Consider the following 15,688-nt stretch of genomic DNA (forward strand, 5'->3'; position numbering starts at 1 on the left):
TGTAGTGGAGACAGTTTATCATGACTGTGTAGTGGAGACAGTTTATCCCACTGTATATTGGACACGGTTTATCCTGGCTGTAGTGGAGACAGTTTATCCTGACTGTATATTGGAGACGGTTTATCCTGACTGTAGTGGAGACTTTTTATCCTGAATGTAGTGGAGACAGTTAATCCTGACTGTATAGTGAAGACAGTTTATGCTGACTGTAATGGAGACTGTTTATCCTTACTGTAATGGAGACAGTTTATCCTCACTGTAATGTACAGTTTATCCTGACTATATTGGGGACAGTTTATCTTGACTATTGTGGAGACGGTTTATCCTGATTATAGTGGAGACAGTTTATCCTGACTGTACTGGGAGTAATATATAGACCTAATCTTGATAGAGTTAATGAGCGACTTATCTGGGATGAAATGCGCAGGGCTTCCATACATAGCAAAGTCTGTATAGTAGGCGACTTTAACTTTAGCCCAATAGATTGGACTGACCTTACAGGTAACTCAGAATCAGAGGATTTTCTTGAAACGGCCCAGGACTGTTTCCTAAACCAACGTATAACCGAACCCACCCGGGGTAATAATATACTCGATTTAGTTCTGTCAAACAGAGAAAACCATATTAGTAATGTCGAAGTAGGGAACGAACTTGGTAAGAGCGATCACAATGAAATAAGATTTCAATTAGAATTTAATGGCAGTCGCAGGGAAAATTCCATTAAAGTCCCAGATTTCAGAAGGGCAAACTTTGATAGTTTCAAGAGGCAGCTGAAAGAAGGGGTATCTCGCTTGGGGGTGAATAACATGACCGCACACAATGTACCCACAGAGGGCGACCTCACCCTACCCGGAGACCTGACGGTTGAGAATGACCTGATAACGAGATCTGAGGTTGCCGAGTTCCACGACAATATAAATAATGAGTTACTTTGTGCACAAAGGCAGAACATACCACACAAAAAACTCAGATCAAACAACAATGACCCTAAATGGATAAATAATTATTTAAAGAACATTATTGGCCAAGGAAGGCTATAGGTAGCAGAATAAATCCTGGTGAAGTTTACCTCCGAGATTACTATAAGGTATTGGCCGGTAGGATTAAGACCGAGATAAGAAAAGCAAAGAGGAATAATGAACTGAAGATAGCAAGGGAGGCGAAGTCAAACCCCAAGAGACTCTATCAATTGTATCAAACTAAAACACAAGAAAAGATTGGACCAATACAGTCAGATACCGGCGAGCTAACTGTCAACAATTTTCACCTTCGAAAATTTAACATTGATACCCGAGGCACCGACTCTATGCAGAGATAGTGAAGAAAATAAATTAAGCGAGATAGTAGTGACTAGTAACGATGTTAGTAAGCAAATAGACAAACTAAAGCCTAATAAGTCATCTGGTCCCGATGAGATATTTGCCGGAGTATTAAAGGAATGTAAGGAAGAGCTTAGTATGCCCTTAGCAAAGTTGTTTAACATGTCCTTAAAAACGGGTGTAGTACCAGAATCCTGGAGGATAGCGAATGTAATACCGATTTTCAAAAAGGGAGATAGATCACTATCTTCTAGCTACCGTCCAATCAGTCTAACATCAATTGTAGGCAAATTACTGGAAGCAATCATTTCCAACTCTATTCGAAATCACCTGGCGAAGCACAAATTGATCAATGATTCCCAGCATGGCTTCACAAGCGGGCGTTCATGTCCAACTAATCTATTAACATTCTTTTCATCAGTTTTCGAATCAGTGGACGAAGGGCACAATTATAATGTGGTATATCTCGACTCTAGCAGAGCCTTCGACAGAGTCCCCCACGAAAGACTAATAAGAAAAGTGGAGGCTCATGGGATTAAAGGGGATATTCTAAAATGGATTAGGGCGTGGTTACAGGACAGGAAACAGCGAGTGAGCATTACCGGCATTAAGTCCCATTGGAGCAACGTCACAAGTGGAGTTCTCCAGGGCTCAGTACTTGGACCATTATTATTTATTATATAGGTAAACGACATAGATATCGGCGTTGACAGCAGCAACGTAAGGAAATTTGCTGATGACACTAAAATAGGACGTGTAATTAAATCTGACGAGGACTCTGCAAAACTACAGGAAGATCTAAACAAATTTTTCGAGTGGTCTGAAAAATGGCAGATGAATCTCAATGTGGACAAATGTAAAGTACTCAGTATAGGAGATGTAAACAGGGAAACTAGATACCAGATGAACAACGATGTTATTGAGAAATCCGACTGCGACAGAGATTTAGGAGTAATGATAAGTAGGAATCTAAAACCAAGTAAACAATGTGTTTTTGCTCGAAACAAGGCTAATAAAGTACTTGGGTTCATACAAAGGAGTGTTAGTTACAAGACTAGCGAGGTCATCTTAAAACTATATCTTGGGCTTGTGAGACCTCACTTGGATTGCACAGTTCAATTCTGGTCACCGTATTACAGAATGGATATAGAATCCTTGGAAAGAATTCAGAGGAGAATGACAAGACTAATCCCGGGCATTAGGAACCTTGAGTACAGAGACAGGTTAAAGCATCTTGATTTGCACTCCCTCGAGAGACGTAGAGTGAGGGGCGACATGATAGAGGTGTATAAATGGAAGTCAGGGTTAAACAAAGGGGACATTACAAAGGTACTCAAACTATCCAACCAGGAGTGAACTCGTAACAATGGTTTTAAATTAGACAAATTTAGATTTAGGCGCGAAATAGGTAAACATTGGTTTTGAAATAGAGTAGTGGATGAGTGGAACAAGTTACCAAATATCATCATTAATTGGAACACGCTGGATAGCTTCAAACATAGGTTGGATGGATGTATGAGCAATTGGGGTTGGGTGTAAATGGGACTGTACAGTATGGACCAATAGGCCCGCTGCAGTTTCTTCCGTTCTTATGTTCTTACTTGTACAAAACCCAAGCGTTAATGTTAATCCATTGTAACAAACAATAAGAAATAAAACTCGAAAAAAATCAGAAAACCGTAATGGGAAATTTATTTTTTTGTATCGTCTAACAAACTTGTGGTCCCCTGGGATGAAATATTATTAGTTAATAAATATAGGTGCCCTCTTTACCACTGAATATGGAAGAGGTCGGTGAGGGAAGGGACAGGAAGGGAAGAGTAGGAGGAGGGTATTAGGGGGTTAGGAAGGGAAGGGTATTTAAGAGGGGAGGTAGGGAAGAGGAAGGGGGAATTAGGTGGGTGGAGGGGAGAGAGAAGGGGGTTTAAAGGGGATAGAAGTAATTTAGGAGGTAGGAAGGGAGGGAAAGGGAGAGAGAAGGGAATTTAGGAAGGTAGGGAAGGAGGGGAGGGGAAGGATTAGTGATCAGAAGGGAATAAGATGAAGAAGGGTGAAGACTACACAAGTCCCCAATCCTTTATAATCCTTGATCATAATAGTTGTTGACCTAACCTGACCTTACATAACCATTAGGGATTTGTACCGGTTAAAACTGGGGCCTTTTAGGATTAGGTGCTCGATCGGACAGATGCTAAATGAGACTGGGACTAATTTAGACTCGGGCCCATTAGGATTTCATCTCGATCGACATAATATTTTAGGCTAGACGATGAATACTAAGCTATAGAGACTTAATAGGTAATGTTAGCCTTATATTAATAGAGCTGCCTGGTTATATTAGAGTTGTAATTATATAGTTATTGTACGAATAGGAGAAGGCGCCAGAAGAGATATACAAGTATAGTAATAATATAGTAATTTAGGTCAATTTTCAGTCTTGTAATGAAGGGAAAATATAATCATATGTGGAAAGTCTTAAATCCTGTTATATAGAAAGGCTAAAGATTTATTATCATATAAGAAATAAGTAACACTGTGTCATAGAAGAAAAAGAAGTTTACATGAGAAGAATATTGGCGATTAATTAAGCTGTCAGGTAAAGTAAGATAATCAGGTGAAGTTCTCAGAGTGTGAGTGGGAGGAGAGTCGTAACTAATTTATTTATCCCAGCTGCAAGTCTTTAATATATGATGTGTTATATATCACATTATAGTGAGGTATTGTGGTTATAGTGACATATAGTGTGTTTTAAGTTTATAGTGAGATATGGTGTCTTATATCATTTTATAGTGAGGTAAGGTGGTTATAGTGGCATACTGTATGGTGTGTTATATTAATTTTTTGCGATGACCTAACATATAAACTTACAATTCTGTGTGTGTGTGTGTGTGTGTGTGTGTGTGTGTGTGTGTGTGTGTGTGTATTTGTATTTCTGTATATATATTAAAGGTATTTAGACAGACAGACAGACAGACAGGTATTTACGTGGCAGGTCAGGGGGTCAAGAACCAGAAGATGAAAAGTGATATTGACAGGAGTCAGTGAGTTGTGTGGTCAGTGGGAAGTGCTGGGCCAGTGTTCGCAGTAGACAGAAGGATGGATGAGACAGACAGACAGACAGATAGACAGACAAAAACATAGACAGAAAATACTGGTTGAGATGTGCTAGGAGCTACAGGGGTCAGATTGGTCAGAAAGAAAGACACTCAATAATGTAAACCGGAACTGGTAGCTGTGTGTCGCTCTGTCTCTGGTGACCTGGGACGGTAGACAGTGACCGCGTGGCGAGAGACGGGTGGGGGGGACGCAGAATTTGTAGACAGTCAAAAGAAATATCTGTACCGAAGTGAGCTATGAATTCCCAAATGAACACTATGACTCCTGTTGTCTCGGTAGGGTTGTCATAATCATTCGTCCGTTGTGTCATATTGTCTCGACACAAATTTGGATGGATAGTTTTTAGGTTGTATGTGTGCATAGGATAGAGCTGTAGGTGTGATAGGTGATAGGCAGGGAAATAAGGTTAGAGACAAGAACATAGACAGAGAGAATTATAGGTGTAAAGATTGATAGACAGACAAAGGGACATATGTACAATTATACAGACAGATAGACAGAGACAGGATGTAAAAAGAGAGACAGACAGACAGACAGACAGACAGACAGACAGAGGAAAGACACACTTCCTATGAGAGTAACAACAAATATTGGACACAACTTCTGTTATTATGTTCTGTGTACCGGTGAGTAGGGCCAGACACAGGTGTTGTAAGTCACCAAATGATGAGACAGGTTTATTGTGTACACCTGATCATCTACGATAGCTCTCCTCCTCCTCCTCACTCCCACCTTGCAACTTTATAAATATCTGCAAACTTGACATTACTTTACCTGGTCTATATTTCCACCTAGGGGAGAGAGAGAGAGAGAGAGAGAGAGAGAGAGAGAGAGAGAGAGAGAGAGACTGCAATAAAAACAATTTTCAAGAGGCGTGTTGTGCTGGCCTGTCACCCAAAAATTTATACGTTGGCCTGAGTGTGTCGCCCTTTGATCCTACTCTCTCTCTCTCTCTCTCTCTCTCTCTCTCTCTCTCTCTCTCTCTCTCTTTCTCTCTTTCTCTCTCATATTCACACTGTTTTAGTTTTTACACACTGTTCGTATGGTGATAATTTAAATATATGCATTCCCATTAACACTCGATGAAAGAAACATTAGTGCATTTTTAAGTAATTCTGACTATTTTCATTATTATGTAATTGTATTAAAAGCGTTCGTGTTACCTGGGGATAAAGGTGTAACCGGTAAAGCCTTAAGTGGCTAAATTTATTCGGGAAAGATTTTTTTATGGAAACTTTCCTAACTAGGTAACGGGGAAATTAATTTTATTCGCCTTCATTAGTGTTGACGCGGCAACACCAAACGACTTTTATATAATAGAAAAAATATATCTTGAAAACTTTAAAAATTATTAGAGAATTAGAGGAAAAAATGTTGTCCATAGGTGATATTTTTTCGAAGGTGAATTATATGGTTTTAAGAAATGAAAGAAAAGTGATTTTATTTATAGGAAATGAAAGAAAAGAAGGAAAGAAAAATGTTTATAGGAAATGAAAAAGAAAAATTACAGTAATATATCTTATATCTACTGAAATAAAGTTATATGTATATTTTATTAATGAAAACAGGAAATTGTTCTTGATAACATTGCAATAAAGTTGATGAAATAATGTTTAAATCTTATTATATTGCCAATCGTTAAGTGATCGTTTTTATTACTAGGAAAAGGTAAAAAATATAGAAAAAGTTTATATTTGCTTAATTTTCACAAGGTTAGTCTTATACAGTAGTGTATATGTATGTGACGACCTCACAAGCTAGTGTACCCGGGTTCGATCCCCGGGCAGGGTGAAACTATGGGCAAGTTTCTTTACGTCATTTGCCTCTGTCTACCCAGCAGTAATTGGGAACCTGGATGTTGATCGATTTGCGGATTGTATTCCGGGGTAATGGTTAGCCAGTGCAGTTGGCGAGTTGTCCGGTCTTCTCGGACTATTCCTCTACACTGGGTCATGCAGCTCGTTAACTCAGGGTGTGGTTGTTGTGTTGGCGACAGCTTCTACACCTTAAACACTGGGTCATGTAGCTCGTTAACTCAGGGTGTGGTTGATGTGTTGGTGACAGCTTCTACACCTTAAACACTGGGTCATGCAGCTCGTTAACTTAGGGTGTGGTTGTTGTGTTGGCGACAGCTTCTACGCCTTAAACACTGGGTCAAGCAGCTCGTTAACTCAGTGTGTGGTTGTTGTGTTGGCGACAGCTTCTGCGCTTAAACACTGGGTCAAGCAGCTCGTTAACACTTGGGTCATGTAGCTCGTTAACTCAGTGTGTGGTTGTTGTGTTGGCGACAGCTTCTACCTTAAACACTGGGTCAAGCAGCTCGTTAACTAGGGTGTGGTTGTTGTGTTGGCGACAGCTTCTACACCTTAAACACTGGGTCAAACAACTCGTTAACTCAGGGTGTGGTTGTTGTGTTGGCGACAGCTTCTGTAAACACTGGGTCAAGCAGCTCGTTAACTCAGGGTGTGGTTGTTGTGTTGGCGACAGCTTCTACACCTAAACACTGGGTCATACAGCTCGTTAACTCAGGGTGTGGTTGTTGTGTTGGCGACAGCTTCTACACCTTAAACACTGGGTCATGCAGCTCGTTAACTCAGGGTGTGGTTGTTGTGTTGGCGACAGCTTCTACACCTTAAACAACTTCACGCCTAGGTGGCCCTAGGTGTCGGCCATCCTCGTACACGAGGGGCAGCCATTATGTAAGAGTCATAAATATAAAGGTGATTCTGTACATATTTATAGTAAGGTACAGGATATATATTTGTATAAGAATTAGGAGAAGCATAAGGTTGGGTTGTATTGGGCTGGGATAGGATAGGATAGGATAGGATAGGATAGGATAGGATAGGGAGTGATGTGTTGGTGTGGCTCAAATAATCGTCTTATTCCTCTTTCTTCCTCTTACTCTGTTTTCTTCTCATTTCTCTTTTTATTTTTTTATTTATTACCAAATTTATCACCAATTAAAGATGACAAAAATGGCACCATTTTTTTCCGGAAACGACTCCAAATTTTTATACTAAAATCTTGGGTTTAGATTAAGTCAAGTTGAATTAGATTAGGTTAACTTTAGTGAAGTTGGGATGGGTTGGGAGGAGGTTATGTAGGTTAGGTTAGGTCAGGTTAGGTTAATCTTGGTTTGGTTACTTTTGGATAGGTTAGGTTAGGTTACGTTTGGATAGGTTAGGTTAGGTTAAGGTAAATTATTGTACGTTCAATGTAACTTGGTTAGGTTACGGATTTTGGTTCGAGATTCATTGATCCGGAATCAGGTTCAAGGTTCAGTGATTCGGGTTTGAGATTCACTGAGATCTGGGAGAAAAAACTGTCCTCCTCCGCCTGACTGAAATAATTTTTAGTGAATATCTTTAACTTTCGGACCCACGTATGTTATTGGAGGTGTCGAGGGAAGATGCCAAGAAGGAGGGGAGAGTGGGAGGGGTGGAGGAGAGTGTGTGGGAGGGGTGGAGGAGAGTGTGTGGGAGGGGTGGTGGAGAGTGTGTGGGAGGGGTGGAGGAGAGTGTGTGGGGAGAGGTGGAGAGTGTGCGAGGGGTGAAGGAGGTGTGTGGGAGGGGTGGAGGAGAGTGTGTGTGGAGGGGTGGAGGAGAGAGTGTGTGGGGAGGGTGGGAGAGAGAGTGTGTGGGAGGGGGAGAGGGGAAATGAGAAGGGACAGGTAATTTCTGGGACGATGATCACAGACCTCGCACCCTCCATGACCTCCCACTCGACTCTCCCCTCATCTAATCACCCCGCCACCTCTCACCCCTCACCCCGCCACCTCTCACCCACTCTACTCTTATCTGAAACGTCTTTTCATCTCTCCCTAACCTAACCTAACCTAACCTAACCTAACCTAACCTAACCTAATCCTCAGCCCAACCACTTAGACCACTTGGCACCCCACTCTAACTCTCCCCACCAACCCTTAACCCCACTCTCCTCCCTAATTCTCATCCCACTTTCGGCTCCTCTTTCTCTCAACTCTCCCTTCTCTCAGTTCTCCATTCTCTCAGCTCTCCCTTCTCTCAGCTCTCCCTTCTCTCAGCTCTCCCTTCTCTCAGCTCTCCCTTCTCTCAGCTCTCCCTTCTCTCAGTTCTCCCTTCTCTCAGTTCTCCCTTCTCTCAGTTCTCCCTTCTCTCAGCTCTTCCTTCTCTCTCAGCTCTCCCTTCTCTCAACTCTCCTTCTCAACTCCCCCAGGTCCCCCCCCCAGGTCCCTCAGGTCCCCAAGGTCCCTCAGGTCCCCCAGGTCCACCCAGGTCCCTCCAGGTCCCCCAGGTCCTCCCAGGTCCCCCCAGGTCCCCAGGTCCCTCAGGTCCCCCAGGTCCCCAGGTTCACCCAGGTCCCCTAGGTCCCCAAGGCCCCCAGGTCCCCAGGTCCTCCAGGTCCCCCCAGGTCCCCCAGGTCCCCAAGGTCCCCAGGTCCCCAGGTCCCCCAGGTCCCCCAGGTCCCCCCAGGTACCCCAAGGTCCCCAAGGTCCCCCCAGGTCCCCCAGGTCCCGACTAAGTTATCTCCCTAACCGATGATGCTAGAACCTGTCTAACTGACTCACTTAAAGGTCAACTTCAATCTACCTTTTGTTGTTGTTGTTGGTGTTTTCTTTTGATGTTGTTGTTGTTGTTGTTGTTGTTGTTGATGTTTTTCTGTCTAGTTAATGATAAACCCAAAGATGTAGTTTAGCCAAACCTTAAAATTCATTGAAACAAAAAACACACTTGAAGTATTTTTTTGGGGTCTCTGTTTTTCATTCGTGGCGTCATTAGATGGCCAGTAACCATAGAGAACTGTAGAAATTATAAAGTTACTAAAGTATAATTACAGTTTAAAATTCTGTTTCAGTTTATACGGGAATTAAACAATCTATTACTCTTTTAAAACAGAATATTCTAAAAATAAAAGCATTGTTTGAATTATGTTTGAAACAATATGACACCACGGACGAGGGATAGTGGAATATGTCCTGTGATATGGTGGTAACCCTGCTGTCCTTGGCTCATATATCCTGCCGTATATATATAAGTGATGGTAGAACTGAATGTGAACACGCATACCAACCCTCCCGGTACAGCAGGTGATGTATGGGTCATTACGGGAATTAGTAGATCTCACCTGCTGGATACTTTGATTACCTAGACCGTGAGGTGGGCGACAGTAATTACTTCTCACTCACTCACTCACTAACCCTGACCACCATCCAATTAATCAGAGTGCCACTTCCTTGCCAGTCAACCAACCAAACCTTCACTTAGTCATCCAGTCAGCCTCCTAGTCACTCATCAGCCATTCAGTCACTCACCTAATTAGCCAATCATTACATCAGTCAACGACTAATCCACCAATCATCCAACCTTCCAGTATATTAGCCAATTTACCAGTTACCCAATTACCACTCATCCACTCAACACTCCAGTCATTTAAACAGTTAGTAAACCAATTACCCAGTTAGGTGTTACGATCGTGTCTTCTCATTAATTATTATTTTTTTCTACACAAATTAAAAAACAAAAATTTCGTTATCTTGAAGAAAAATGTTATATAACGCAAGTAATATTTTGTTTGTTAATTATACACCAAACTAGATATCCCTACTGTGAAAGTTGCCCTAATATGTGTAGTTATGTTACTGAACTTTTTTGGGGGGTTATGTACACGATTAATACAAGTTTGAGAACCATTGATAGTAATAAAGAGTCGTATGCTAAACAACCAGTTACATCAGTTAAGGAACCACTAGCATACATGCCTATTAAATATCCAGTCTATTATTAAGAGTGCCAGTCAAACCATTAGTGCCAGTCAAACCATTCTATCAATATTTAGTTACATACAGTCAACACCATCGACTGGTTCACCGGCTCAAACGACTTTAAACTGACCTATTAGTTCTATGAGGGTCAGATAGTTAATTGACAGTCAGTTTATCAGAATTGACTGTTAGTTGAGCCTTAATGACTGTAATTATAATGAGTCAACTTAGGTAAAAATCTAAATCGTTTTTAATTTAATATCTCAAGATCTTACTGAAGTTCTAAGTATTTTTACGATGGTTAATTTACACACACACACACACACCTCACACACACCTCTCACACACACACACACACACACACACACAATCTCTATCACCTGAACATTAGTACCCCTAGTTTATTTCACCTTAAAATTAACCTAACCTAACCTAACCTAACCTAACCTAACCATCAGAACTACACAATGAAAAATATATATCCACAAAGTATTAAAAGAGGATAAACAAAAAATCCACATATACACAACACACCACACACCACACCACTCCACACCACACACCACACCACACCCCACACCACACCACACCACACCACACACCACACCACACCACAACTGTCAAAATCTGTCCCCCAAACTACAGAATTTTTACCACTATACACCAAATAACTGTGGACGCATCAGTGAACTGTATGACAGGTTTTATACAGTTCACAGTCCAGTGGTTTGGGTGAGAAGAGCAGGCAGCACCGCACGACTGACTGCTGTACTGTACGTGGTTTGTGCAGCTGTCCTTGTACTTGAGAATAATTACTGTGTTTAAAGGAGGAAATCTGGTGGTAATGCTGAGAGCGAGAGATAATGTGATGAAACATACATACATACATACATATATACATACATAAATACATACATACATACATACATAAATACATACATACATTCATACATACATATATACATACATAAATACATACATACATACGCACGCATCTACATGATCTACAGTACCTTGAGAGGAGAGCAATATACATTTGAGACAGGGATATTTTTTTTTATGAAATTTTGGCTATTTTTTTTCATTAATATATTTAGAGAAAATCTCAAAGTATATAATTAAGTCAATTTAATTTATTATGGTGTAAGATTATTATATACGACTAATTACCTGTTATAAATAAATGATATTAATGTGTATTTTGCATTTCCCTAATTATTTACCTTTTTCCTACAGGTAAGTGTGAAGGAGAGGCGGGTCACCACCAGACGATACCGGCTCATGTCAGGTCAGATCAGGTCATCTTAGGTCATTTTCATTTGTTGTTCATCCCATTAACAAACTTAATCCCCCTTCCCCCCCTACCTTCAGGTCAGGGTGTTACAAGCCCCTTAGGTTAACTTTCCCCATTAATTAACGTAAAAGAAAATGTGTTTTGTTAAATTCGACTTTGCGATGAAATTTTAACACCACCATTTTGTTAGTTATTTTTCACCTTGGGTCAGTTAATGTGTTCGTTGGGCTGTTGTCATGATGAGTAAGTTAATGTAGGAACCCTTGAGTTAATGTGTTCGTTGGGGTGTTGTCATGATGAGTAAGTTAATGTAGGAACCCTTGAGTTAATGTGTTCGTTGGGCTGTTGTCATGGTGAGTAAGTTAATGTAGGAACCCTTGAGTTAATGTGTTCGTTGGGCTGTTGTATGATGAGTAAGTTAATGTAGGAACCCTTGAGTTAATGTGTTCGTTGGGCTGTTGTCATGATGAGTATTAAGTTAATGTAGGAACCCTTGAGTTAATGTGTGTTCGTTGGGCTGTTGTCATGATGAGTAAGTTAATGTAGGAACTGGAATTAATGTGTTCGTTGGGCTGTTGTCATGATGAGTAAGTTAATGTAGGAACCCTTGAGTTAATGGTAATTTCATTTGGGCTGTTGTCATGGTGGTAAGTTAAATGTAGGAACCCTTGAGTATAATGTGTTCGTTGGGCTGTTGTCATGGTGAGTAAGTTAATGTAAAGGAACCCTTGAGTTAATGTGTTCGTTGGGCTGTTGTCTTGATGAGTAAGTTAATGTAAAGACCCTTGAGTTAATGTGTTCGTTGGGCTGTTGTGTGATGAAGTAAGTTAATGTAGGAACCCTTGAGTTAATGTGTTCGTTGGGCTATTGTCATGATGGAAGTAAGTTAATGTAGGAACCCTTGAGTTAATGTGTTCGTTGGGCTGTTGTCATGATGAGTAAGTTAATGCTTAGGAACCCTTGAGTTAATGTGTTCGTTAGGCTGTTGTCATGATGAGTAAGTTAATATAGGAACCTTGGAGTTAATGTGTTCGTTGGGCTGTTGTCATGGTGAGTAAGTTAATGTAGGAACCCTTGAGTTAATGTGTTCGTTGGGCTGTTGTCATGATGAGTAAGTTAATGTAGGAACGCCAGGTTAATGTGTTCGTTGGGCTGTTGTCACTTGATGAGTAAGTTAATGTAAAGGAACCCGCTTGAGTTAATGTGTTCTGTTTGGTGTGTGTCATGATGAGTATAGTTAATGTAGGAACCCTTAAAGGTTAATGTGTTCGTTGGGCTGTTGTCATGATGAGTAAGTTAATGTAGGAACCCTTGAGTTAATGTGTTCGTTGGGGTGTTGTCATGATGAGTAAGTTAATGTAGGAACCCTTGAGTTAATGTGTTCGTTGGGCTGTTGTCATGGTGAGTAAGTTAATGTAGGAACCCTTGAGTTAATGTGTTCGTTGGGCTGTTGTCATGATGAGTAAGTTAATGTAGGAACCCTTGAGTTAATGTGTTCGTTGGGGTGTTGTCATGATGAGTAAGTTAATGTAGGAACCCTTGAGTTAATGTGTTCGTTGGGCTGTTGTCATAGTGAGTAAGTTAATCTCTTAGGAACCCTTGAGTTAATGTGTTCGTTGGGCTGTTGTCATGATGAGTAGTTAATGTAGGAACCCTTGAGTTAATGTGTTCGTTGGCTGTTGTCATGATGAGTAAGTTAATGCTTAGGAACCCTTGAGTTAATGTGTTCGTTGGGCTGTTGTCATGATGAGTAAGTTAATGTAGCAAGGAACCCTTGAGTTAATGTCATTCAATTTGGGCTGTTGTCATGATGGAAGTAAGTTAATGCTAGGAACCCTTGAGTTAAAATGTGTTCGTTGGGGTGTTGTGTAGTTAATGCTTAGGAACCCTTGAGTTAATGGTACAAATTGGGCTGTTGTCTTGTGATGGAAGTAAGTTAATGTAAGAACCCTTGAGTTAATGTGTTCGTTGGGCTGTTGTCATGATGTGATAGTTAATGCTTAGAACCCTTAATTAATGTGTTCGTTGGGCTGTTGTTATGATGGGTAAGTTAATCTTAAGACCCTTGAGTTAATGTGTTCGTTGGGTATTTGTCATGGTAGTGGTGTCTTGGGAACCCTTGAGTTAATGTGTTCGTTGGGCTGTTGCTCATGATGGAAGTAAGTTAATGCTAGGAACCCTTGAGGTTAATGTGTTCGTTGGGCTGTTGTCTTGATGAGTAAGTTAATGTAGGAACCCTTGAGTTAATGTGTTCGTTGGGCTGTTGTCATGATGAGTAAGTTAATGTAGGAACCCTTGAGTTAATGTGTTCGTTGGGCTGTTGTCATGATGAGTAAGTTAATGTAGGAACCCTTGAGTTAATGTGTTCGTTGGGCTGTTGTCATGATGAGTGAGTTAATGTAGGAACCCTTGAGTTAATGTGTTCGTTGGGCTGTTGTCATGATGAGTAAGTTAATGTAGGAACCCTTGAGTTAATGTGTTCGTTGGGCTGTTGTCATGATGAGTAAGTTAATGTAGGAACCCTTGAGTTAATGTGTTCCTGGACGTGTATTGATATTGCTTACAGTTGTGTGGATATTATTATATGTGTACTAACTCATTCTATTGTTTATATCTGGAGGGGAGGGGAGGGGAGGGGAAGGGGAGGGGAGGGAAAGAATAGGAAAGGGAAGAGAGGAGGAACGGAAAGGTAAGGGAAGAGAAGGAACGGAAAGAGGGGAAATGGGAAGGAAAGGAAAGGAAAAGAGAGAGGAGTAGAAAAGGAGAATGAAATAGAAAAACAGTAAAGGTAGGAAAGGGAAAGAAAGGGGAAGAAACGGCAAAGGGATATGGAAGGGAACAAAGAAAGGGAAGAGAATAGGATTTTCAACTGGAGTTTTTCCCTTTCCTTCCTATAATTATCAGCAATACAGTATAATAACAGTTGCCGTATCATCAATATTTATCAAACTCATCAACTATGAAGAAATTTACGCTATACAACTTTTAGGTGTGGTATTTTGAGTTTTAACCTGATTTTTTTAACATATTTTGAGTTTTAACCTGATTTTCATGGTTGTATTTTGAGTTTTTACCTGTTCGTTTTTTTCTTTTGGTGTGAAATAGAGAAACTTCTCATTATTTTTTCCCTCACGGTTTTCTTTCATATTGCCTGAGTCATCTCATTGTATATTTTTATTGTAAATTTTGTTTTTGTTTGGTATCTTATTCTGTATTTATCTGTCTGTTCACCTGTTTCTCATTCGTCTGTCAGCCTGTCCTTTATTCTAACTGTCTGTCCGTTCGTCCGTCACCTCGTCTGTCAGTCCATCAGTCAATCCGTCCGTCACCTCGTCTGTCAATCTATCCGTCTTTTAATTCCTCCATTCCTTCTTATCCGTCTAATATGTTTCGTAATAAGTGTAAGTAATGTTTGTTTTTTCTACAAGTTTGTTTACAAGGACCGTAGTTTTTGGCTGGGGGCTGATGGTGGTAGATGTAAATTGTAAATAAGATGTTGGTGTGATTTACGTAAATTAAACAGAACTTATTGGGAGGAGGTAATAATTGGTCAGTTAAATAGCCCATAGGTGTAAATAGCTCCAAATCCGTGGGACCCTAAATCCGTTGGCCCCCAAATCCGTGGGCCCCCAAATCCGTGGGCCCCCTCCTCGTGGTTAAAGTTCGAATAGGTTCGGTCTTTTTTGTTCTGAGGTTTGTTTAGCATCGTCCCTAATTTTTTGGGAGTTTTATCGAGGCTTATTGGGACAGAGGTTATTGGGACTGAGCGTTTTTAACTTGTGACCAAATTATCACACTAACCTAACCTAACCTAACCTAAGCTAGACGAGATAGGTTAGCGTTAGGTTTGGTTAGGTTAGATTAGTATTAGATTAGCGTTAGGGTGGTTAATCTTAAGGCCAAATAAGCTGGGGTGACTGAACTTCATGTGATCTTAAAAAACAATAATTCTCACAATTTATCAATAATGGCTACAGAAATTCTTGTAGTAATACTGTAGAATTTTTTTTTTTAAGTAACTCGTCCTCCATATCTGAAGAATTTCTCGGTGTCGCGGGAACTCTTGATTGGAGAGGAAATTAGTAAGAGGAAATAAAGAGTTGTATTTCCTGGATCTCCCCCCCACCCCCCACCCCCCAAAAGACATTTTTTTTACTATTTTTGGATTAGATTTTTTATTATATTTTCGTTGTTTTTGTTTTGATGTTGTTCTTA

At 40.5% G+C, this 15,688-nt stretch overlaps 1 protein-coding gene across 1 annotated transcript in view; it reads left to right on the top strand.

Annotated features, from left to right (window-relative positions):
* The window catches only part of LOC121858972 (basic salivary proline-rich protein 1-like), a 33,183-nt gene extending 24,244 nt beyond the window's left edge, over positions 1 to 8,939 (top strand). Inside the window, exon 2 of the mRNA XM_042355629.1 lies at positions 8,634 to 8,939. Within this exon, the coding sequence (XP_042211563.1) occupies positions 8,634 to 8,939 (306 nt within the window). The remainder of the gene's footprint in view (positions 1 to 8,633) is intronic.
* The last annotated feature ends 6,749 nt before the right edge of the window (positions 8,940 to 15,688 follow it).

Source organism: Homarus americanus, unplaced genomic scaffold, assembly GCF_018991925.1.
Source record: "Homarus americanus isolate GMGI-L3 unplaced genomic scaffold, GMGI_Hamer_2.0 scaffold8226, whole genome shotgun sequence".
NCBI classification, from domain to species: domain Eukaryota; kingdom Metazoa; phylum Arthropoda; class Malacostraca; order Decapoda; family Nephropidae; genus Homarus; species Homarus americanus.